Source organism: Acinonyx jubatus, chromosome E4 (assembly GCF_027475565.1).
Source record: "Acinonyx jubatus isolate Ajub_Pintada_27869175 chromosome E4, VMU_Ajub_asm_v1.0, whole genome shotgun sequence".
In the NCBI taxonomy this organism is placed as follows: domain Eukaryota; kingdom Metazoa; phylum Chordata; class Mammalia; order Carnivora; family Felidae; genus Acinonyx; species Acinonyx jubatus.
Genome location: NC_069395.1, coordinates 14,092,229 through 14,119,936, shown reverse-complemented (window position 1 = coordinate 14,119,936; position 27,708 = coordinate 14,092,229). Strand labels below are relative to the sequence as shown.

The following is a 27,708-nucleotide window of genomic DNA, read 5'->3' as shown; positions in this document are numbered from 1 at the left end:
GCTAAGTCTAAATTAAGATGTTGGCTATGAGGTTTCCAATAGGACCTTGACATGACTGTTGACCTACTCATGACATGATCACACCAGTACGGATTTGGAATTCTATTAGTATTACCAGAGGAAAAAAAGTCAAGGAGTCATCAAGAAAACAAATCTATATCTTCTACTCCATCAGCCAATTACTGTTGTTAAAGTGGAATTAGATGGGTATTGACAATGCGAAGGGGATGAGGATTAAGCAGATGACTGAATATATCGCAAGGAGTGGTGATCAGAGTTTTGGTCCTTTGCACTCTTTTGTTTTTGCTGCACGAAGTATTTTACAATTCTAAAATAGAAATGTGGAAAATATTTGCTAACTGGATAATACAAAATATTTTCACATAAGGTCCTATTTTAGACAAGTATATATTCAACTGAAAAGATTTCATAACAATCTGCACCTATAGATAAATAAAGGACCCCTGGAAAGATGAAATAAAAGGTTTTCCAAAAAAATGTGTTAATATTTCAAAGCCGAAAATTTCCTAACTGCATTCTGGAAACTGCATCGTTTCTTAAGAAGTAGGGATGATACAACGCTAGTGAGTGTAACACCACAATATTCTATCGCACTGAGGAGGCAGTGTAGTGTGATATTTAAGAGCATGATCTATGATCCCTTGACTTTAGAAAGACCTAGTTTCAAGTCCAGGCTCTGCCATGTGCTATAGCTCTGGGACCTTGAGGAAATTACTTAACCTATGTCTTAATTTCCCAATCGGTAAGAATGAGCTAGAATACCTGTAGGGTTATCGTGAGAAGTAAATGAATGTGCTTGGCATAGTTCGCCATTATTGTTAGCTTTTCTTCTCCTAACACATTAGTGCTGCATTTCTATTGAAATCAGTCAGTTTCTTGGTCTACAGATAAAATCTGGTTTTGTTACATGGTCATTTGGAATTCCTGATGTGCTAAGTGATCAAAGTCAAGGAACCCATAAAAGTATCAGTTTTCAATGCCAAGGTATTGTATAAAACCTGATTTTACTTTATACTCCAACCCCCACTCTGTCTAAGGAAACAAACAAACAAACAAAAATTACAAAGCATTCAGTAGATTTGATTTAATGCTGGGAGGGTCACCAGTCTAAACTGCAAATAATACCATCATGACACACAAAAACAGTTCTGGTGTTTTAAACCTTTCCTCCACAGCTTGACTGGTTCACTAAATTCTGGTACCATTTTGCACCAGTTTCTTCCTCTCTCAACGTTTTTACCCACTATGATTTTACACACCACGTTTTGCTGACTAAATAATGCTCTCACCTTCCCCTTCTCATACAATTCACATATTTTGGTATTAAGTATATTCATTAGAGCCTTTGTTTTTTAAAGTGAACTTTAGATGGAATATAATAGATATGAGAATATTTACGCCAGCCTAAAATATTTAAGTAAATTATAATCTAATGAAGACATCTGTCTTTTTAATGTGTCAGTGAGTGATCCATGCATTCGAAGTATATGATAACTGACATTTTGGATTAGTTAAAATATGTAAACAAAGTTTTTGCTTATAATATCAAAAAGTAAATGCTTTATTCATATGCACACTTAGAAATTGTGGTGGATTATGCCCTTAAATTTTTAAATTCTCATGAAACGTTTCTTGTTTCCAATGAACTGAGGTAACTCTGCTTCATAGTCTGAGTTTTTAAAAGGTATAAATTTTCCTAAACTTAAATTTTACAGAAAAGTATATAAAGGAATAGGACTTAGTTTTGTGATTCAGCTAAATTCAAACAACAATATATTTTTCAATAATCTAAGAAAACTAGAAATACGCTGTTTTAAAAAACATTAGCAAAGAATGCCAAGATTGCAGTAAGGGATGTCAGTGGCTTCCCGTGGCAATCATTCATGAGAAAAAAAAGAATTACAAAAAGTACGAACAGACACGAGAGTGTTATTAAAATCTGAGTACTATTTTAAAAGCAAAATTATAGTCAAGAATAAAAAAAGCAGAGAAATGCCTAAACACAGACAAGAAAAAACCTCTAGCAAATCTAATAAATTTAACTTGCCCTGCCAGATCTTTTCAACTTATTGGAAAATTCGCTTGACTTAATATTGACACAGAGATGTGTAAATCAATACATTCAGAAGGAAAGATATATTTTAATTTAAAAATGTTCAGACTGCAGCAGTAAATCTATGCACTTAGCACATAAAAATCATCAAGAGTTTGAATGTTGAGACATGGAATTGGGGCTAACCAACATCCAAAGGTGAATGCCGAACACTAAATTTTTACCATTAAAATTTCTAGTTTTTGTGACATATATAAGGCAGTCTTTACAAAATTTACTGAAATATATTTATAAGAACCCAGATAAGCTGAATTTCATGGAGTATCCATCAAAGTCTGCAACCAGGGCACCACCTATCTGCTGTTTATAAAATGTCCTATTTTTATGTCCAACTAGCAAGTTATTGCAATCTTTCCAAATGAAATGAGAAAAATCAAAGAAATGAAGGAACCTCCTAATCTCAATGGTTTTCTATGCAGTCAAAAGCTTTAACTGTGCTATCCAATATGGTAGCCGTCAGCTAGATGTGTCGGTTAAATTAAGATGTGCTAAAAGATTTTAAATACGACATATATCATTATCATTCTTGCTCAAGTAATTTTACTACTACATATACGTGCATTTTTCAGGGTACAAAACCAGAAATTACCATGTTTCACTTAGGACTGTATTACATAAGAAAGCAAGACTTCCACAGACAAGCACAAGAATATAGTTTAACTTTCTCTATCTCCTTAAATAAACTTTTGTGCACAAGTTTAATGTGGTAAATCACAACATCAATCTAAACGATCTTGCATTTAAATAGACCGGGAATATCCCCACTCCCCTATCTTCCACATACTGCCTATTAGGTATTACAAGAAGATGGAAAACTAATAATCATAACTCTGATCACTACTAGTAAATTAACCTTTCAACTTACAAATTTGAAAGTTAATAGGGAAATGTTATACTTCTAAAAAAGTCTGTATCAAATAAAAAAGGGGTAGGAAGCGCATATATTTACTAAGCGTATGTGATCATAGCCAACTTTTCCCAATTATACAAAATCACAGCAGAAATCTCCCATTCTGCCTATAATTTCTCTTTATAATTAGTGTATAACTTTGCCTTCAACAATCTGTCCTTGAACTCTCACCATTCTTCCTCTTTGAAGTCTTTTTCTGCCTCTACTCTCAAGCTTTGCTATTTAAGAGTGGTCCTCAGGCCAGCAGCATTATCCAGGAGTTTGTTAGAAATGCAAAATCGGAGCCCCACCCAAGAACCAGAATTTACATTTTTAACAAGAACCACCCCCACCATCTTCCAAGATTTGTCTGGAGGCTAAATTTAAGAAGCCCTGCTTCAGGCTTGCTGGAAAGGATTTGTACCCTCAGGGTTTATTTCTCTTGTCCTTGCCTTTACTTGTCTTTGTTGGTCTTCAGGTTAAAAAGTTTAAAGAGCATCTTAGAAACCCCTAATTTCAAAACTTTCGTTCTACAGATAAGCAAACTAGAAAGAAATATTAACATCTAAAAGACCCTCAACAATGAGTGGCTTGTGTAAAACACAGGCAAGAGTAGAAACTAAAGCTGAAGGACTCCCACAAGTTCTTGTAGTTAACTAGCTGCAGGGTTAAAACAGGAAATCTGTCTCAGGCTGACTTCTTCCCATATCTGATGCCACTAGTGAGAGGAGGGCAGAGCCTCTGAGAGCTTCCGGCTCTGCTCACCTCTCTCAGGGCTGGGTGGGAGAGTGTGCCTCTCGTGGCTGGGTGTATGCGCCCACACTCGCGTCTCACTCTGGAATGCTTCGCAGAGGAACAGTTTTCACTGTTAAAAGCATAACAGTTTTTCAGTGTAAGGTCAAAGTTCCTTTGCTACATTCTTTGGTCATCTTCACTTCTGTCAAAAGATGGCTGCGGGGATCAGGAAGCAATGAGTCGAGGGCACGTGAGGTAAATATAAAACAGAAACGCAAACGGGCATAATTACTTGCCTTGGCCACTGTTCATTTTCCCCTACTTCTTTCTCCATTCCTCTTCCTCTTTGTCACCCATTTCCTGTCCCATTTACCCGCTGCTTTTTTTTTTCTTTGCCACAGAAAAGACAAAGTTGAGAGTTACTGGTACAATGCTCGATACTACACAAATGATTACAAATATCAGCTTACAATTCTATAGTATTTTACCTTCTGTACAAAGTATTTTTATAAAACGTTTTCAGAAAAAGTTTCTTAAAGCCATTGTAACACCAACATGTCAAAATGCATGACAGTAAATGTAAAGACCCACTTCCCCTAAGAGCATTCTCTGGACGCAACCCTGTTTACATTTTCTCAATGAGTAACATCTATGAGAAGCTATAAGAGGAGATAAATATCCAGGCAATAAACCCCCAAAAATGAAGAGCAGTAAAGGCACAGCACAGTTTTACTTTTAAAAAGGCAAGGTACTTAGTATTAAAGTTGGTTTAAAAAAATGTTGTAAAGCTCAAAAATAAATGCTTCCTATCAAGATATTGTGAAGCTAAAGACAATGGATTAAGGCCTGTGTTCTTGAAGATCAGAAGAAGGTGGCAGGTCTGTAAGCAAATCACAGCATAACCAGTCAGCAGGTCAGCAAACACATAACTTATTTACGTAACTGACCTGGGTACTTATCAGTGCCTTACTCTCAACTACTACTTGAGTATAAAATATACTTCACTGCAATTAATAGGAGCACCTGACATTGCAGAATTTATACTACAATAGAAATAAAACTATGCCATTCCTTCTTAGGGATATCAAATATGGCTGAGCTTGTTATAAAGGCTTTAAAAATTAGAATTTCTTGAATCCATAAACTTCTTTTGGGTAAAATGCAGTAAAACATGGGTAAAGACTACTAGCATCTCATAATTACTGCAAGTATTAGATTACTCCCCTTTAACAGATGAATTAAACAGCAGATTAGGGACATAAAAAGAGAGCTAGTTAACTGAAGGACAAGGCTGAAGAAATTACCTACAATGAGCCACAGAAAGACAATGGAATGGAAACTGGGAGAAAAGCGTTAAGAGACACTGCGAATAAAATGAGAAAGTGCAATATCCATCTATCTGGAATTCTAGAAAGATAGAAGACTGATAATGAACAAGAGACAATATTTAGATAAGGGCTGAATTTTTTTTAAGAGCTGCTAAAGACATCAATTACCAAACTAAAGGCAACAACAACAACAACAAAAAAAACAGGGTAAAAAACATTCACATCTATACATCATGTTGTGAAACTAAAGAGTACCAAAAACAAAAACAAATCCGCCAGAAGCAGGGGGAAAACTACATTATCTGTCACTAATCTGAAAACAGATTTCTCAAAAGCAACAATGAATGCTGGAAGACAGTAACTGAATATCCTCCAAGGGTTGAGAAAACCTTTTAACCCAGAATTACATATGCAGAAAAACTATTCTTTTACAAACAAGGGTGAAATGAATCTGGTTTCAGATTAAAAAGAACAAGTTTATCAGTTTTAGAACTTCACTAAAATACCTTCTAAGAACATATTCAAAGAAAAGTGAGTATCCTGTAAGGATAATATGAAATGTTAGATGAAATAGTAAGAAAAAATCTGGTAAATCTTGTAAATCTAAATAAACACTGTGTATTAATACTAATGTCTAATTCATAGGTAATAAAACTAAAAGATTGGAAAGTAAGATGTTTAAGTTTGAAGGATGATCAAAATTAGTGTTCTAAGGTCTCTGTATTGTATTGTCTGAAGTTTGACATTATCCATGTACCTTAAATTTAACACACCAGAGTACTCAATAGTTGTTAAACTAGCCATGCATTTTTACAACTCTTTATCTTCAGTTACCTGAATTCAAGAACTAAAGTTAGAAGTGGATGACCTCTGTTTGTTCACAAAAGTAATACCTACAAACAAATCTATGTTGATCTTCACAAGAATCCATGTTTATTCATTCTATATTCCCACTAATGTACTGAATTCCTACAATATGTCAAGCACTCTTCTCTTGTTTCTAGAACAAAGGAAACAAGAGTCCTTGACCCCTGGAAGCTTACATTCTAGTTATTGGAGACACCAGATAAGAAAAAACAAAAAAAAAAAGACAATTTCAGATTATGGTGAGTGCTATAAAGAAAAGTGAGGGCATATGAGAGAAAGTAATTAAAAGATGGGGGGAGATAAGAGATCAAAGTAATTTTGCCCAAGACTGTGTAAACATTGGCAACTCAAATGGAGTCCCTTCTAATTCCAAATTGCCTGGTCTTTCTACTATAAAATACTACCCTTCCTAGTGTTTGTGGGAAGACCTAGTTAGTCAAAGGTACAGCTCAAAAACTCTTTTTCATACCCCTTAGTAGGAGTGATCATTCTCATTCTATTCTCAATAATGCAACTGGTTTATAGTTCTGTTGTGGCACTTACAACTTTTCTTAGCTGGGCATTAGTTTATACATCCTAATAACTGTACATTCCTTAAGATTTGAGATATGTGGTATTTGTTATTCTACCTTAGCAAAGTACCCAGTACGTAGTAAATCTTAGTATCTTTTTGTTCTTCAACTCAATGATGATTTTTATTTAAAATATCATCAAAATAAGTATTACGTATAAACTAAATCTTCAATTAAAGGTTCAAACATGCCTTAGAAGAGACAAGAATAAATAATGGAGTATCAAATCAAATTACCATCGTAATAACCTGATGGAGATGACTGTAAAGGTAAAAGAGTGATTGTTGCTAGTTATCTATTTTTTAATGTTTATTTTTGAGGGTGGGGAGAGGCAGACAGGGACAGAAGACATGAAGCAGGCTCTGTACTGACAGCAGAGAGCTTGATGCAGGGCTCAAACTCACGAACTGTGACATCATGACCCGAGCTGAAGTCAGATGCTCAACCGACGGAGCCACCCAGGTGCCCCAAGGATGATAGGAGTCGTAAAGGAATTTGAAGAAGATGGAAAATATAAGTCAATGAAGAAAAGAGTTATGGTCTCTGCTTAACTTAAGAGTCTTTTCAGCAGCACAGCTAAAGACTCCATTGCAAAGGACAATTGAGAGCAGTTACTTAATTCTGATACATATATCAGACTTTGGGTATAAATACCCAAACAGTACTCAGTCCAATGACTCCCTAAGAAAATAACCAAATGTACTGATCTACCTACTGGGAAGCTACTTCAATGGGAGGGATTTTTTTTTTTTTTTTTTTAGCATATGGTTGTGTTTTCAAACATTATTATTATGACCATTAGGATGACCTAAAAGCCTAAAGGTTTTTTTTTTTTTCTTTTTAATGAAGCAGTTAACCTATTAAAACTTAACTGAACCATATGACATCACCCAATACGTGACATTCTCAGAAAAATCCCAATTTTTAACCCCTTAAAACAAACTAAGAATAAAAAATAAAAAATTTTAACCCCTTAAAACAAACTAAGAATAAAACATAAAATGAAATAGCTAGTAAATCTTTAACTCAGTAATACCTTCTGTATAGTTCTTTATTCTTAGTATCACCATTCATAGAAAGCACTGTACATAACAACTGAAGTAAGATTACAACCTCTTACAATAATGAATTTTGAGACAGGTGACAGTCATAAACTAATGTCAGCTGACATCCAAAAAGAAAGCCTACCCTCCAGGGGAGATGATTTAATGAAGACCACAAGTTAAACAAATATTCCACTATCAACATGTAAAACCAATGGTATATATTTTTAACACCACATAAATATATATAATCAAGTATGTGGCTAGTAACAGTTATGCAGGGCCATGTATTTACAGGAGTCAGGCCGAAAACAAGTTAAAAGGATATTTTTAAGACACTTTTGATGAAGGAGGAAAACTTAAGTGATTGTGAACAGGGCATTGTATCACAAAGAAGTAAGAAGTAAGCCTTCCAGGTTGGACCGATTGTTTCAAAATCTGAGAAGCAAAAATTGTGTGATCCTGTTTGGTGGTGTAAGTGATTTTTCTGATATGTGAAAGAATGTGAGCCCACATGTCACGTCAACCCATTAAAAATCTTCCAGAGGGCCTGACTGCCTTTGCTGAATTGTACAATCTCCAGGTGGCCAAGGGCCCGCCCTCCTGCCAGTTCGGTTTATCCTGTGTGGCTCCCTTTCTAGAGGTCCCATTCTAGAAGGCCTGACTGCCTGTGGCTGCCCACAGACGCCACGCTGCTTCGTGCCATAAGCCCTTGCTCATGCTTTTCCTTTTGTCTAGAGCGCCCGCCCCACTCTCTCCACGTAGATAACGCCTACCACTGTTGGAACATGGCTCTCGGGTTCTAGCCCTCCAGGGGTCATTCCCAGAGTTCAGTGAGATCCATTCACCGCAGCCAGTTCAGCTGGACAACTCTGATCTTTTAGTCCTAGGTTAGCACCACGTCTTTGCTGGCCTCCTAAACTGGGTGAGGTGCCCCTTACCTTGGGGTTCATTTGGCACCTCTTTCATACAACTCAGCCCATTATGTTGTAATTCTCTATATTTATTTCTGTAATTCCAGTTTAAGCTCTTCTAAGGGCAGGAGCAAAACTTACTCAGCTTTGTATACCGTATACTTAGCAACGTGTAGATATGTAGGTGCTACCTACTAAACTGCAAGTTCACAAAGACAGGGATTTTTGTCTGTTTTAGCCTGCTGGTGACCAAACGCATAGAATGGTGCCTGGCACACAGTAATTGCCCAGTAAATATTTGGTAATTAATGTTCAAACAAATATTTCCTAAACGGAAATGAACTGGATGACTGAAAGACAGCCAGTTGTTCTACATTCTCTAAATGTCCCCAAACTTAAAAAATTAACATATGCATAACATTGTAAGCCAGACAGTTATAAATATGTATACAGCTGGAGAGTTCTATATATTTAAATAGGAAAATTTAGACAAGTGAAAACGTAGGGCAGAATCAATTAGTTACTTTATGAAAATGAACAAACACTCTAAAAGAGAGTCTAAGAAAATATGGAAATAACTTGAAGGGAAATTTTTTAAAATGAATTTGTGCCCGAAAACTTGCTAGGCAATGTTTTTTTTTAGTTCTCAATTATTCCTCATAGAAGCAGCATCCTTTCCTTATTAGGCATTCTAGGGAAGTTAAATAAGGTCAAAAGATTTTACTTCTCTTTCTTGATGTAAGGATTGTACCGCTTAGATCATAAATGTCAAATTAACAAAGCTTTTGTTTACTTGTATTCAATTAATGTAATGCAGTTGAGTTCCTATTAATGAGTAAATACTACAGGTGAGCTTATGACTGCCTTAGTTTTTGCAAAACAGCACATTGGTTTTTTGCAAAACAGCACATTGGAATATAATTTTCCTTTTTATCAAGGCTATTTGGCACCAGCTTTTCATACTGTAACTGCAGAGATGGTCATTTCATTGGTATATATGAGAAAAATACAAAGAGTACAGGCACATTAGCGTCCTTGGGACTTTGGGTTTTGTTTTAGCATTGAACTAAGCCTTTAATGCTTCTTTGAAAGACACAAGAATTAATTGTTCCTAAATCTAAGTTTTAAAAGTGGCTTCTAACACATTGGATAAGATACATTTAACTGTCTAAAGATGAGAAAATAAACAGCACATATTTCTCAGATCCCAGAGAAAAGAATCATTACATCTCAAGCACTAGGCTTTTCTTGAGCCAACTGTCAAGGATCAGAGGGAAAGGCAATTGAATGGAAAAGGCACTAGACTCACAGCTCTATTCAGTCTGTCAGAGTTTGCCAATACAGGGGAGAGAGAGAAAATAACACCCTTACAGTAAAGTACCCGAATTCTCAATTAACTATAATAGTGCTTCTGTGGTCAACACTACTTGAAAAAGAGGTAAGGCAAAACCGTGCGTTTCATATACACAGAAAAGTTTTCACTAGAGGACCAAAAAGAAACTATGGTCCATATATAATGACTTTATACTTCTTGCTTGCTGATCAGGAAAACAGATTAAAATGCAAACATCCCATTTCCTACATTATGCATCTGAACTTCACTTACCCACCTAAGTCATCTACTCACTCACTGACCCTCTCAAAGTTCATTAAGTACCCGCAACATACGAGGTTTTATGGGAATGCAATCTTTACTCAGCTTAGGCTTGGGCAGGGAAGGTAACGTGATGTACACAAGGGGGCAGCAGTATTTGGCCAGTAAACAGGTTAATTAATTAATTAATTAATTAATTAATTAATTTTTATTTTTTTGGCTATCAGAGTATCTTAAAATGTTTTGAACTTGAATACCTTTAGCTAGGAATGCTTTTTCTAGTTGCAGCTAAATCCCTGACACAAAGTTGCTTCATATATATACACGTGTGTGTGTGTGTGTGTGTGTGTGTGTGTGTGTGTGTGAATGTATGTATGTATGTTTGTATGTATGTATTATCTGCCTGGCCCTGAAGGCATTTGATCTTTGGATTCCTGAAATAAATGAATAATAGTTCCTTTACAGTTCACAAAGTCCTATTACATACCTTACTTCATCTTATCTTTTATTATCCCTATTTTAAGAGCTCAAAAAGTGCTTTCTCCAAGGTTATGCAGCCAGTAAATATGGATCTCAGAGAAGTTATTCTGATTTTTAATTCCATGCTTTTTGCTTGCACTAGACCAGAAGAGGCTAAAACACAGTTGTGTGAATAATGAGGTGATGGCAGTGAGGCCTTTGAATTAACAGGAGAGATGCCTTCTGGCAGGGAACTTTTCAGATAAGGTTGCAACTAAAATGTATTTTGACGAATGGGCAAGATTTCCACAGACTGGCATGAGGTGTGATGTTCCAAATAGTAAAAATTGTTGGAGCAAACTGACAGAAGCTGGAAAGGTGAGTGGAAGACCTAATGGCAAAGACCTAAACAGGAAGAAAAGGAGCTTACGTTCTATTTGGTAAACCATGGGGTGGCACTGAAAGATTTAAAGTTAGAAGTCAAGTGGGCAGAAGGGTCACATGAGAATTTGAGGAGAGTTAATGACGGTGTGAAAGAAAGTAGAGAAGGAAAGGCTAAAGAAGAGACTATGTCAGTGGGCAAGAGACTGAACCAGAGAATTGGGGAAAATATGCAGATATCTCACTGACCTCCTTCAAAACTTTTATTTTGCTTGAAAGCAGTAAAAGTTTACCTGGAAATTCCTAAAACTGTAGCTTAAAAACATTCACAAAATTTCGGCCTCTGGATGGATTCACATTCAACTAGAAAGATTACGGAAAGGCAGGTGGGGCCGTGGAAAAGTCTACGGACCAGGAAACAGCAGGTTGGCCTGGGCTCTGCCTCTTCCTAGTTATGTCAGTTACTAGTCTTCGTAGAACCTTAACTTCCTCTTTGGAAAGGTGGGTAGAACAAATCTGTTGTCCTTGACAAAACTGAACACTACCATGCAAAAGTCACAACTGTGATATTATAGCTGCGGTTAAGTCTTCATAACTGACAGTAATACACAACAATCTTAACAAGCAGTATGTCCACTCTGTATCTATCATTAATTAGCCAATGTTTATAAAACCACCAGAAGAAGAACACTCAAATCTGTTAGGTGTTTAAAAGAAAGGCATAGCATTTCAGTTTAATCTTATTTTCTTTAAAGATCATGACTTGATTTACTTTCACATTTACTGTGGTGGGAAAATCAAATTAGGAAGCACATGTAAGTCAGAGATTATTTTTAACGCTTTTATAGCTAGCTAAATTTATGAAAATTTGCCATTTGTTAATACAGAAATTTGGTAAGTACAAATGAATAATATATTCTGTATTAAAGAATCCATGTATCAAAATAATTACTAAATTCACAGCTTTAAAAAAAAAGGAGCGCTATTTTTAGTTGGATAAGTCAGACTTGTAATTCACGTCTGATCTTTGCCTTAGAAAACATCTGTTTTTCTTCACTGTGTAGAAAGCCCAAGTAATGAATTCTATTTCGCCTACTCTGGCTATAAAAAATCACCTTTTTAAACCACTAAATTAATCATATGGCATCTTATCTATTAGCAATGACACAAATTTGCCAATGAGTTACAGGTTTAATTCAAATTAATGTCGCTTTCATTTCTAATAGTATGCATTCCAAAAATCTATTTCAGAATTTTAGTTGACATACTATAAAAAGTCCAGGCTTAACACCAAACCTCAGAATATATTAATTAAAAACACATTATTACTAAATTTGTGGGCAAGTAAACAGGTTCTTAGTTTCATTTAAAATTTTTACATAATTATAGTGGAGGTGGAGATGGGAAAAAAAAAAGGGGATACCACTCTGACTTCGCTGTGAAATAAGTGGAGAAAGGTATAATATTAAAATGGCAGGAGTCAGTGTTCACCATACAATATACGAAGAATTGAAATCTAACGGTAATATTAAGAGTATAAAGAATAAGAGATGATCATGTATTAGGTATTAAATTCTAAAACATTACATTCTAAAACACATTGTATGTGAAAAATCCATGTGATTTCACGGCCAAAATATATTAAAAAAGAATAATTTGAAATGTATATAAAGATTAAAAAGAGTATCTGGAAATTAATAAGGGGAAGACCTCCATGTAAGAAACAGACTGCATACAGCTGATTATCTGTGCTTCATTTCAATGACACTTTTGAGTTATTGCTATCAAAAGAAAATAAAAGTTGACTCCTAATATTATCAATATCCAATTCTCATTCAAATGGGTATTTCCTCTTTTTTAAACTAAATACTTACATGAAATGATGGCACAACCCCATGTATTTCTCTGTTCTCTTTCTGATTCCAAAATGAGTCTATGGCGATGATCATCTAACAACCTCCTAAATGCTTGTTTTATGAATCTGGCCCTTATTCAAGAAGTTACATTGAAAAGTCTTTTAATCTCCTTCTGAAAAGAATTTACTGGATTGCATTTAAGTTCAAGTTCAAGGGTATTAAAATGTACAAAGGAGAGTGAAAAAGGTGCTAGGTTATAGATTTTAACTTCTTAACTAGAAAACTGACTCAAAATAGATTTTCTAATTTACAATGAATCAAAAGAGAAAACATTAGACCATAGCAAAAGTGGCACAAATGTATCAAAAACCAAATGAATAAACATTTGAGGAGATTTATTATTAGAAATTGCAATAAATTTTGGAAAGATGAATTGATTTTAGTTAAAAGGTATAACTGACAATTTATTGGGCGGGAAGATGCATTATTTTCCAATTGTTATCCATCTACAGTAAAACTGATTTGTGTCCTATTGTATTTTATGGAAAAGGAGAGTGCAACTTTCAGTGATTTAGATTAAATGTATTAATCATAACCAGGCACTGTGAACTATATATCTACTATTAAAGAAGATTTTTGACATTTAATTCTGTAGCAATATTTTGGCTCTGTACCACTCTTCCTAAATCCAATTCCTGCTACAGTTGGCAGATTTCTCCCTTTTAATTTTATGAGGCTTAAAGTAGCATTTAACCACCCATGCGGTAAATAATGCGGGATTAGAAATATTTAGTGTTTTGTTTCCCTTTCAAGAGTGGTAATCCATCAAATCCAAAAATGTTCTCTAAAATTTTTCTATATTTTTGGCAATCTCTAATATATGATATCATAAAAACTATAAAATTAAATAAAATGCATTACACAGCCAGAATAGATCTGCTTCTCTAAAGAACTGCCTTAACCTAAAGGAGCAGGTAGAAACCTCTTTGAACCAGAAACAGGGAATCCTTCTTGAAACACAAAACAAAACAAAATAAAAAATATGGCTTAAAGCATGATAGCAAGATTAGAATACTTTAATTTTATTCCCTCAGGAAACGAATCTTGAAGAGGGTGTGCAAATAATTTTGAAACAGCTTAACCATTTAATATCTAAAACAATACAGGAAAGCAATCAGCAAACACTTAGATGTGCTAGGTATTTGACTAAGTGTTCATAAAAGTGAAAACAAACTTTAAGTTTAGTACATCTATCATGTGATACATATTTACTCCCAACAAATGCATTTAATTATTTTTTAAAACCAACAAGTGAGGCACAAGACAAAAATGAACTGATTAACCTATGGAAGTTAATATTCTAAGTATAATTTTGAATAGTCCCATAACATTTTTATATTTAACACATGAGCTTCAAAATAATTAAAAACTTCAATTAAAAAGTATATTCTGTTACTGAATCAAAATAATCAAATAGCCACCAGAAGTAAAACTGGCTTTAAAGAAAATCAAATCCCAATTCTTAAATTTTAATTTGTATGAAATGTTAATTTGGGTTATTAGCGAATCCAAATTATTACAACAATCACACTCTAACTGCATGTGGTGCTTTGAGATATATCAAAGTCATAAAGTAACCTGTCAAATGAGTAATTATCTATATTTAATCTATATATAAAACAAATGGCCCAGAAATGAGTAAACTCTGTAATTCACTCAAGACACATTGATGCCGTATATTCATGGTAAGAACATCTAATTTCTTCATACATATTCATATCTTAATTCACTTTCAACAAAGTTTATGAATATGACTCTCGTGTAAACAGTGTATGTCCTTATAGTGTCTAAATGAAACCAAAGATTACCTATTAACAAGAAGATAATCTAGAAAGGAAATTGTGTGTATGTGTGTGTGTGTGTGTGTGTGTGTGTGTGTGTGTGTGTGTGTGTGGAAAAGCCCCTTCTCACATATAAAGTGTCTGCTTTGCCCTTCTTGCCCTTCACAGTGCTACACTGTGGAGCTGGGAGTTACATATTGGGAAGAACAGGAGGAGAGAACTCATCCAGTCAGCTAGACAGGCAGTACCCTGAGGAGCATTCCAGTGGAAATAAAGGCATTGCAATTATAAACCTAAGACACAACATATCCAGTAATATGTTAATGATGTGTTAGTAATACATACAACACATGCAATAATTTGTTGAGGAAACAAGAGGACTCTTAAGATTTTGTTTGATCAAGGAAGAGTTAGATTACTTGGTAGTTCCTATAAACAGGCCATTCCAAGGGTTGGGCATGTACTAGTGTTTTACGAAGTTATATAAAGAAGTAGGTTAGGTAAAAGTTGTGACATTAATAAATATGAAAAAGGCTAATGCCAAATTTGTAGCATAATCACAATTATTCATTTCAATACAGTCAAAAACCATTTAAAAGGGTAAATTAAGAATTCAATGATAAAAATGATTGAATCTTTCCTCCAAATGAGGACTCAATCAAATTTAGAAGTTTACATTTACAAGTTGGTAAGAAAATTAAGTTTCAAGGCTCATGGTATCTGCTCATGGAGAACAGAATCACTGTAGCTCCAGTTAAAAATACAGAAAAGAGTATAACTTCAGAAAATTTTTGTTTGTAAAAGGATTGGAATTCAGACCCGGCTCTGATCATTCTTAATGAATCTAATGCTTTGAACATCTCTGTGAATCCATGAAAAGGGAATTACAATAACACTTATATCAAAGGATGGGTGGAGACTGTAAAGGTCTTTATAAAATATCAAATGCTATGTATTTTTTAATGTGTTTTAAAAATAATTATTTTATTTTTATTTTAGAGAGAAATGGAAAGTGGGGAGGGAGGCAGAGAGAATTTCAAGCAGGCTCCATGCTCAGTGCGGAGTCCAATGTGAGGCTCGATCCCATGACCCTGGGATCATGACCCGAGCAAAACTCAAGAGTCCAATGCTCAACTGACTGAGCCACCCAGGTGCCCCTCAAATGCTATTTAAATATTTAGTGCTGTCACTAACCTTTCTGGGTATGAAGAAAACCTAACTGCTAGGTAACAGAAAATCTACCATCTAGTAAATTAGAGAAAGAAAAGATTTAAATGTCAGCAAAGACCTAGTTAAGTTAAATCAACAGGTTATATCAGAGAACAGGAGAGAAAACATGTGAGTTAGAAGTAGAAGAGTTGATGGGAGGAATGGACAGCATATTTACATGATGAAAACTATTACACTGAAAAAGAAAACATATATTTAACAAATTTAACTTAACCAACCAAACTCAGTATGATCTGCCCAATATATTCATTAAATTGACCAAACTACCTGAGTGTATTATTTCTAGGCCACTAGGCCTAGACATTTTTTTAGAAATTAAAAATTAAGTATAAATATATTTTTTACCTTTAAAGGGGAAGCTGTATGTAGCCTGATGGTTAAGTCCTTGGGGAGCTGGTCACGGGGCCACTTTATATCCTGGTACTACCATTTACTAGCCATGACCTTAAACAACTCATTTAAGCCATTTGACCCTGTTTCCTGGTTTCTAAGATAGAAAGGAAAATAATATTTATCTCAGTAGGCTTTTTTTTAAACATTAAATGAATTAACATTCATAAAGAGATTGAAACACTACCTGGCAAATAATAACTCAGTAAGTGTTAGGCAATATAATAAGTAGTAATAAAATATTTCCGCCCTTTAATATTAGCTACATGAAAGCCATTATGAGAAATAAATTATTTAGTAATATACTATAATGAAATATACAAACAAATGAATGAAAACATAAGTATAATTTACAGTCTCTCTGACATGTTTTTAAAGTGTAAACACCAAGGTGCAGAATAACATAAGCTATATTTCTCAGATGGGTATGGGAGGAACTGGGTGTAGGGCAAAGACTTTCCCCTGGATATTTTTTGTCCTATTTAACTTTTATTACTTTTTTATAAAAATGAAAATTATAAGAAAAGGACACTAGGTGAGATTTCCCAGTAAACATTACCCACTGATCACATATTTATTTCGGCTCCCTCCCAGAGCCCCCCTAAAATGACATGAAAATAAAAAGGTAAAACTCCATAAGATTCAGAAATTGGAGGTGCCTAAACAGGGAGTCTATTTAAAAAAAAAAAAAGTTGATCTCTGATCCCAATCCTCATTCACAGTCCTATCATTTTACTATTCCTACCCTATAGCACAGCAGAAGCTCAAAACTGATTATATGAAAATGCTAAACTAGACAAGGGCCCTATCTCTGGGCCACATGATCTACCTTTACTAGGTCAGGGAAATTCAGTGAAAGGCAGCACACTGAATACTCCCTGTCCTCTGTTTTGCAATCAGAATGTTGGCTAGTGGACCCAATAATATCCCATGCATCTCCCCCACATGCCTTGAGGCAGGAGATTACTCCTTAGGAGAGTATTTCAAAGGCAAATCCCTACTGAACAGCAACATTCGATTCCCCAACCAACGGGTGCACAAGTCCTGCATCTGCACACTAGGTACCCAATCAGCTACTAGTGCTTTGTCAAATGAAATCCTTGCTGCCATCACATCATGAACTACGTAAGAGGACAAATTAAAAACCATGAAGAATCCAGACGCTAATACTGAAAGGAAAGCATGTTATTTAAGGTGGCACTGGCTACATAACTAGTGGTGGAAAATTCCCTAAAAAAACAAAGGGTGATAACTAGTAATCTCCATCAACATTCTCAAAATTATTAAGCACATACTATAGCCTGGGTTGGATTCCTGTCTTGGGTGCTACGTGTACTTGGGGATATAATACAAACATAAGCAGAATAACAGAGTAAAACAGAAAGGTTACCCATTAATGAATAAAAGCATGGCAGAGACAGAAGGGACAATGCCATTTCAGAAGATGGAATGATCTCTCAAATGTGAGAAGTTGGAGAAGGTTTTGAAGAAAAGGTGTAGAATTAGAACTGTTCCTTGAAGGATATGACTCTAACAGTAAGGAGACTGGTGTGCTGCTGTGAACAAAGATATAGAATGAATGAACATGGCTGAAGAGGAGAAACCTGAAGGAGGTGTGGGGGGCATTTGAGAATGTCAGACCATCTGGAAAGGAGTGAAGTGTTGTATATAGGTCATAGGTGAGCACTGAAGGTAGAAAGGAATAAGCCTGGGTTTTATGATTAAGGCAGTGAAAACTTTTTTTGGCTGGGGCATAGCCATGTTTTAAAAATGTTTCCTTGGAGTTATATGTGATATGGATGAGAGGGAGGAAAACAGGGAGAGAGAGAGAGACCAAGGACAAGACTAATGTGTTATCAAAATGTAAGATTATAAGTAACTACCCTAGGGCACTGACAGATAAAATTGGAAAGAAGGGACTAACAGGACAGGTAAAGAAATACGATACAAACATGTCTAGATGTGGAAAGAGTGAAGGACTACACAGAGAACACATAAACTAATATTTAAATTGAAGAATGAAAAACCACTTAGGACCAGGGCTTCCCTTAACAAATGTTAGGGCTCCCTCTGTTTCTTTCCTAGTTAATTTTTATTAACAAAACTGTAAGGTACTTGAGGACAAAGATGTATCTTACTCATTTTGTATTCCTGGCCCTTCCCACAACAAAGACATCATAAGACTTCATTACATGTGTGTACAACTGAACCAAGAAATCTGTGGCTGAAAAAATATAGGCAAGACATCAAGTTTCTGAGTCAAATGTAACACATAATTATTTATTCTTCCAACAAATGATATAAAATACTCCTATAAAATATTTTTGCGGATCAAAAAATTAGAAAAGCCTAACGAAAACACATGTAAATGAAATGGAATGGGATAAAACCGAAGTAGTAACTTTTTACTTTTTAAAGATGTAGATTTTAAAGAAGTATTTCTAGACTACATACTTCAAAATCTATACAGATCTGACAGACCTCAAAAAAATCAAGTGTATGCTATTCAATACGACCACAATTATATTGCTACCTAAAGATACACACAGCTGTAGTGCACACCTACATCCACCTGGAATGCTATATGGTGAACTGTCTATAATCAATGATCATATTTAAATATGAAGTTCTAAGAGAAGGATGCTATATTGCTAATGGCTCAAGTTATTACCGTTTTTGTATCCAAAGAGACCTTTAAACTTCTACTTTATTCTCCCAGGAAGCACTGGTCAATTTTAGACAACTGCTATTTAACAACAAAAATTTTACAGGTGTTATTGGCTTAAAATATTCACAAATACCTGTTGACATGTGTCTCTGGTTTGTCAGAATCCCCTTACCTGGATGACAGGCAACAAATACCTGGTTGGCATTTGCTAACTATAGTACAGGGAACCCCTTTTATTTATATGACTTCTTTGTGAATTCTCAGTTGTTCAAATTGACCTTCAGTTAGAGGATTTGCAGGCGACTTCAGTATAGAAAGCGCTTGTTAAATATTATTTGGAAGTGTTCTACCCATCACTGATTTTGAACTTTTCTGATATTAGATATCTGACATATATCTGAAGGCAAATTAGAAAACTGAGTTTTATAGACCATCAGAATAATTCTATCAGCAACATAAAAGGCAGAAAACCAAAGTTAAACCTTTGAAGAAAGTGAAATGTTTGCAACATTTCTGTTTCTCCGATTTTGATTAAAACAGAAAGAAGGAAAGAAAGAAAGAAAGAAAGAAAGAAAGAAAGAAAGAAAGAAAGGAAGGAAGGAAGGAAGGAAACTAATGGGGACTCTGGCAATGTCACCACCATTTTAAACAAGGAGAAGGGGTATTGAGTCTCCATCTGTGGAATCAAATGGTTACCAATCAGCAGTCTTAATTTCTAAAGAAAACATTTTAGAACATATTTCAAAGGTTTCTCGGGATATAAAAGAGTTAATTTTTAAATGATAAACATAATCCTTATAAGAAGTTATTTCTAAAAACCTCAAATGTTTGCTTTTAAGGAGATTAAAAAAACGAAAACAAAAACAAAATCCAATCTTTAAACAGCCATTTCTTACCAACAACATGATAACCTAAGAACTTATACACGAATACCAAAATGAAAAAATTTTAAAGAAGAAAGCATAGCAGTTCATGCATTTTTGAAAGTGGAATAGAAAAACTGGCCACACTGCCCAATATTTAAGTAGCCATGAAAGCAGAACTACTATATTATGATTTTAAATTTCAAAACAGATTATGATTAAGTGCAAAGAAGAAAATGGAACACCAAAAAAATATTTGACACCTGCAACCTTTCTTTTAATTAAAAAAATTCTCAAAAGCATCAATAGTAAGATCGTTCTTTGTCAGCAAAAATGACATTCTTTTGCCACCTGTAGGTCTGTCTCCCTACAGTGAGATTTAAGAGCTGTGATCCACATGGTCAGGAACTGGAAGAATATCTAGGGTCTACCCCAATGGTTTGAGCAGTGCACACCCTTGTATCTTTCCCCAGGTTGTTCTAAGAGTGAAGAGAAGAAAGCACTATATTAGCTGAGGCTGAAAATTATCCAGCCTGCAAGTATTATCTCCAATCACCTTCATGTCCTGTAACTGTGTCACATCACCCCGTTTAATCTTCTCCATAGCCATTTTTATTTACTTACTCACCCTCTTCCCCCAACCAAGTTTATTTTTACTCATTAAAATATAAGCTCCTGGAACCCTGTCTGCCTTGCTCACTACATTAACCCTCAAGACCTAGAACAGAATCTAGCACAGGGTACAGACTCAATAAATAGTTTTTGAATGAATGGATACTACTCAAGTCAATCAGACTGAGTCCAATAAAATATCAGGATTCAGTCTACTGTGGATCCCACCTATTGAGGGAACAGGGACAGAACTTACATCTCTGAAATAGTCTTATAACTACCCAATGTACCCTCTCTTTTGCTGTCCATGTGATCTCTCAAGACAAATCTGATTACCTTAACTGCCCGCCCCCCAGAGATTACATCAGTTCACATACATTCCCATGGACCACAGAGTCTAAAAACGATCTAACTCCTGCCTACCTTGCCAACCAAACCCTGTCTATCTTATACTCCTGCACACAACCATCCCTAAAATATATTTCAGCAACACTGGATTCAGTCTCCTGAATATTCCATGATTGTTTTAAACTTAAGCCTTGCCCATCCATGTCTTTGTCTGCCAATTCCATCCTCAGTGAGTTAGTAAGCTAACTCAACACCTGAAGTCCCAGCTGACAAGTCTACCCCAGAACTTTGCCAAGTTCCAATAAAAAGGGGGAGGAAAGGAGCAAGAGACATACAGAGGATATCGTCATGCTTGAGGTAGAAATGGGACAGCTCCTAGGCACATTGTACAGGCTTAGAGAGATAATGAGGAACCATGGAGGGCAAGCACGTAAAACAGCAGAAACAGCAAGAAAGGAGACCAGAAATGGATGATGTTAAACATCAAGAAGAAGGTACTATATACTACCTGAGAAACAAAAAGGATTGGAATGGGGGATTTGGTTCCAGTGATTAATCCAATGGAAGCAGTAAAAACATTTTAATTCTCATTTTTATTATGGCACACAACTTGATTATGCTTGTTCTTCAAGATAGCAAAGAATGCTCCAGATATTTCAAAACAACTCACACTTCCAATAGCACTTGGTAACCAGGAATAAAGCTTATTTTCTGAAGAGAATTTATTTATATTTATTAGCAACATGACAACAGAGTGAAGAAACTTCCCAATTTCATTAACTTTTGGTTAGCAAAGGAAAAACAGATTTTAAAAGGCTTAAGTTGTATGTGTTAACAGGATTAAATGAGTTCAGCTATATAAATGTAACTTAGGAAAGTCTCTGGCATATAGTAAGCATCACTGTAAGTGTTAGCTATCATCACTGCTATTCTCGCTGCTAGGTTCCAGATTTCCGAAGCATCACCAACACAAAGGACAATATACGAAACCAGGCCAATTCCAGTAGTACGTAATAAGCAAAGCAAGGACAAATATTTTAAATATGTAGATAAAAAGTATAGGTGGCCAAATTTAGCGGCATCAAAATGCCAAGACTGAACACGTTTATGCATTTTTTTCCTGAAGGATTTTAAAGGCTAAATATGGAGAACAGAATAAGCATTTACATACTTGTTGAATGAATATATGAATACATTACTATATATCTGTACTATTAAAAATGTATGTACCTATTCCACTTTTAATAAAATATAAGGCAGTAAGACTAAATATCAACATCAATATTGATATTACTTTTAGTAGAACAGAAAGAAAATTATTAGAGTCAAATTTTCAAATATCAATTATAGGTATTAAATTTATACATAAAGTGTAAAGTGAATAATGACATCAAAATAGAGAGTTTTACATCAAACAAGAGACACTATTAAAATGTCTTTTGTTGAAGAAATATTACAGTTCTAGTAAGCAGGACTTTTGTATGATATAAAATCCACTTTATCTCAAAATAAGTTCTAAGAAAAAAGTATCAATTTCCAGCATAAAATCTGGAACACAAGCTGACTTTGAGATGAGATAAAAACTAAATTATTAACATACACAGTAATAGATTAGAATATATATATTATGTATTTAGAATATTAAAAAAATCTAAATATATATTCTTTATGGATTCTGCAAAGTATCCCAAAATGCTTTAAGAATACAAACAAATATCAATTCACTGAGACTACAATTAAGCACTTAGTCACTGAATTCCACTAAAAAATACTGGATAACTAGTTAGCATGTAGTCAAATTACAGTTGGGAGCCCACACCACATGTATTTTTAAACATCATTTTAGATAAGTTTTCTATTACAAAATTTCTTAGACTAGTCTAAAAGAAAAGTTTATGCAGTTCCCTTATTTAAAGCAAATCCATTTAAAATGGCCCTTCTGTTGTAAAAGGCTATAAATCAGACTACATATTTCTACTCCAGTATCGTAAGAAACAATAAAAGGTTGAGCAAGTCATACAGAGTAAATCATTATAGCATCATCATCATTATCAATAAGCCACTCATGAAATCTGGTCTGGTCTTCTATGATATACTTCACAGAAAGAGAAATATATACAATCCTTTCTCTTATACAACGGACTGACTTAAGATTCTAAACAGATATAAATTATTTTCAGGGCTATTTCATTGTTGGAAATAAACAGTATGCTTACTTGTACAGCATGACAATTGAGATGAAAGGTTGGTGTTCACATTTTGTTCAGATATTTAACTTGAGAAACATGTATGAATAAAAAGTCCATTAAATCAGCTTCATTTTCTTTGACAGAATAACACCCCCCCCCACCATCACCACTATACTTGTTCTCATTCCAACTATACCAAAAAACAAAAACAAAACAAACAAAACAAAACAAAACAAAACAAAACACCTGGACTAAAATGATGATTAAACTTTTAAGTAGAACGCTATAACCTTTAGGTAGAATTCCTTATGTAATATTTATGCTGGACTTCAGGTACCACAATTAAACGGAGCCATTTATTTCTTGATCTTTCAACAGATCACTCAATTTGAATGCTAACTTAGATAAATGTAACAACTGGTCTAAGACCATCAGTTTAAAAACTTTTTTTCAAAAATCTCTCACCTACAGAAAACAGTGATTAATTAGGATGCTTAAGGGTAGAATATCTTGGCTATCAGAAATGTTACGCTTAAGTCAGGTTAATTGGATTCACTTTGTAAGTACTATATCTCCAAACAGACTCTCTGATGGATCATTACTCTGAGGATGATTTACTCTGAATTGTACTTGATGCAAAAATTCTGGAAATATGGGAGATTCACACTGAATCTCCTGGATAACGGTCCCAGAATATTCCTCAGAATTAATTATCATTTGCTTAATTCTCCAAAAAGAGGTAAATATTAGAGGCTGGTTAGCTAGGCTCCAAAAAAAACCCCAGTGCTTTATTCTAACCGGAGAGCAATAGTTAATTCCTTTCCACATTAAATTCTCAGAACCGTGACTGCATTCACACATCACGTATATGGGCAAAATTATTTTTTTAAACCAGGTAACCAAAACCTCCTAAATAGGAGAGGTTTTTTGCAAATGAATGGCTTAATGATCAGAGGTTAGGGGGAAGTGTTTAGAACAGTTTTTTAGTCCACAATCAGGCTTTGAGATTTAATGCAATAGCTGTCAATCTAAAACTCATTCGAAATTATTCTTCGCAGTCATATTAAAGACAAAGCCTGGCTCAAATATAAATGAAGTATAAAAGAAACATAAAAGGCTGCCATATAAAGCACTTTAAATATTAGCTGTAAAGGCATATCATATATAAAATGTGAAAAGTTTAAAAGTCTAAAATTCTGCATTTGACCCATAATACAAATGTTCTCTAAATCATGAGATTCTATATTTAATATGTCTAACATAACAGTAACTATCATTTATTTAGTATATACTATGTGACAAAAATGGCGCTGGCCCAATAATGTACACATAATCTCATTTAATCCTGACAACACTTCTGCAAAGTAAATATTATCATCTGTTTAACAGAAAGAGGAAATGACATTCAATTTGTAATTACAAGTAAAAAGAAGAACCAGAGTGGGGATTCACAAAGTTCAGACTTCTAAACCTATGAATTTTCCGTGATTACCACATCACCCAGCTCAATAAAACTAGGTAGAGTCGATCCTCATTACTATTTGCAGGTTCCACATTTTCAAGTTTGCCTACTCACTAACATTTATCTGTAACCCCCAATTATTTTTTAAAGATATTATTTTTAATCTCTACACCTAACGTGGGGCTCAAACTTACAACCCTGAGATGGAAAGTCGCATGCCCCTCGGAATGATCCCACTCCCAAATCAATTCTTGTACCATTCACACGGACATTCAGGAGCACTGAAAAATCTGTCACCTGGCACACATGTGCTTTCCCCACCGAGGTCACGTAAGACGACAGTGTGCATTCCTATTTCAGCTCTAATACTGTAAACAAGCGTCCTTTCTGTGGCTTATTTAGTGCCACGTGTTTCACAGTTTTGTGCTTTTTGTTGGAAACTCACGGTTTGCAACGAACCCCACACATGGTGAAGTGCTGACTAGGGTTTCTAAGCACAAGAAGGCCATGATGGGCCTTAAGGGGAAATACGTGTGGTAGATAGGCTTTGTGCAGGTATAGGTTAGAATGCTGCTGGTCGGAGTTCAATATTAATGAGTCAACAATATATATTAAGTAAGGTGTTTTTAGACAGAAAGATACATAAAACAAGGTTATGTACTGATCAACTGATAAAAATGTCATGACTGGAGGCTCAAAGGAACTTAACCTGGTATTTCCCTTAGGAGCAATGGTTCAGTATTTGCTAATCAGCGTTCAGGGCAACTTTAGAACATAATTATGGTGAATAATTAAAAGTCCAACTGAAAACTTTCCATTAATATTTCAGTAAAAGATTCTTCTGTCATGTCCTTCAAAGATCATCATTATAGCTGTGCAATCATTACTCATCTGCATAAGAGAAAGAAACCTTTTGTTGCCATTCTGTTTAATGGGTTGCAGCTACGTGTTTGACTTTGCTCAGAAAACTGACCTCTTACAACCAATCTGGCTTTGCAGTGTGAAAGTCTAAGGAATTAAATTTCAGTGTGAAAGTCTAAGGAATTAAATTTCATTTCTTATTACTGGATGTCATTGGTACTGTTTAAATATGACTGCTTTGTGAGATTATGATTTTTAAAATGTGATGGTTACATACAATACAGACAGTATGAGCAGCAACAACAACACTTAGCAGAGGGATTTAAAAATATCAGCACAAATTGGAACTCTTACCTTTCTTGCCCAAGTCAGATATTTTATTGAAAAAAAAAATTACAGTACTTAAAAATCCAAACAAGGACAATTCAGGATTGAAAGAAAGAAAACCTGAAGGAGCCCATTGTCTTCAGTAAAATTTGAATACAAAAAAATGTAGACCAGGAAAACAGTTTATGGCCTAATGCACTAGGTTCCATGATAAACACACATATATAGTATATCTCCATCAAGTGAAACTTAATCACCTTTTTACAATTTAGAGAGGGAAGGCAGCTTTTACTATGGTTAAGCCATGTATCATCAATACCATGAAGCTAACCTATCAGATGTAATAGCTTCTATAAAATACCACAGTGAGATTGCAATAAGCCTAGAAAATGGGCTACAAATCCCAGCTATGCTCAAGCAAGCAGTGAACCAAAAATAAAAATAGGTAAAACTGAACCAAGAACTAGATAGCATTCATCTAGATTCATGATTGGTAAGGCAAAGTTCATAGGCCAAGGTTTTAAAGTGACTTATTCAGATCTAAAAGACAGTCATTATACAAAATAAAATAAAAGCATTTACGTAATTCAGAAAAGAAATCATGAATTTTTACTCCAAAGGACACAGCACAAGGAAGCTTACTTACAATGACCAAATACCACATTATTGTACCTCTAAAATATCACTTTAAATATGCAAAGGTAAAGATACTCAAAGTTGCACTTTATCATATTTAATCTCCCCAGTTTAGACAAGCAATCTAAAAGATGTCACACATTCCTGCTTAATACATTTTCCGGAATCTTTCAGATTATAATACTTTCAGGTAAAGAAATGTCAACTTTAAGTTTCTTTTCCAATCATCATATTTAAGTTAGCCATGAAATGCTGAATTAACAATTAATCCATACAATAATATAAAAATACATGTATTAAATCACAGTTTTAATCAATTGGAACTTAATAAAAATATTAAACATTTTAATGTATCATTTTGAAGAATTCAAATGGCCTGAACGTTGTATAGTGTCTAAATTATACCATCAATAGAAATGTTACATTTTTCCCTCTGCTTGCGAAAACGAGCTCATGCAAGTATTTGACACTCACGCTGACACAGAAGATCTGCCATTCTAAAGGTGCGCACGCAGCTCTCACTTTAAACATGACAACATGATTCGGAGGCATACAGTATTAGCTGAAACACCAGCTTTCACATGATTTCCATAAGCTCTGAGCCAAAACGATAATTTTGAGTGGTTTCAGGTATTAGACAAAGCAGATATTTTAAAAAAGTAATAGTCAATGAATGAACTAGCACAGGCTAGTTATCACTGTAGTTAGCTTAAAACTAGGATGATTTTTTTTTGTGGTACAATGAACACTATACTGTAAAATACAATGGGTTTGCAATACAGAGCAGATTATCCAAGTAGAAAGCAAACTGAACAAAACAGAAATTCTACTAAAGGTGATCAACCTTACCTACTACTCATCTTAGCCCTTGTTAAAATACCCTGAGTAAAATGCAAGTATTTTAAATAATGCTGGTTATATAAGACTTCTCTAAAAATGAACCATAAATGTCAATGCATCATGTTTATTTACAACAGTCAGAGATGTAAGAATTCGTTTTTAACCAGTCACAATAAAAACATTAAGGAATACTTATGTGAGATCTGGAAGTTTTCAGTTTTCTAGCTTTTGTTAGCATTTTGGCAAAGCAAGTAATACATAAATGGATTCAATGTAAAAAAAAATCATAAAAGAGAAAAATATATAAAATTTACAGTAGTTTCAACCCACCCTGGGCCAACCTACATCCCTAGAAAGCCTCCCCAAGCAGGTTCACTTCTGACTAAAGGAAGAATACCAGTCCTCCAGCAAAAACAGCCCCATCTTTTCATCAAAGAGGCTCTCACTTCAGTGATATTCCTCCAGGGGAAGAGGACAGGAGCCAGGTTCCCTCGAATGTCATTCCCCAGATGTTCAAAACGTAACTAATTTATTAGCATTAGAAGATTTGGTTTATAGGGGAATCTCACTGGTCCAGTTTGTAGCCTACAAAAAAATGGATTATTTTTAAGTATAACATTAGAAAATGCATAAAGGATGAGGATGTGGCTTTTTATTCCATAGAAATGG

At 34.7% G+C, this 27,708-nt stretch overlaps 1 protein-coding gene across 4 annotated transcripts in view; it reads right to left on the bottom strand.

Moving 5' to 3' along the window:
- GPATCH2 (G-patch domain containing 2) overlaps window positions 1-27,708 on the bottom strand; it is a 176,717-nt gene that overhangs the window by 128,809 nt on the left and 20,200 nt on the right. Inside the window, exon 6 of one of the 4 annotated variants that reach the window (XM_015077381.3) lies at window positions 26,150-27,624. The exons of the other annotated variants lie outside the window; for them this stretch is intronic. Coding sequence (XP_014932867.2) covers window positions 27,592-27,624 — 33 coding nt within the window. The 3' untranslated portion in view covers window positions 26,150-27,591. Of the gene's footprint in view, window positions 1-26,149; window positions 27,625-27,708 lie in introns of those variants that run through there. 4 annotated transcript variants of the gene reach the window in all.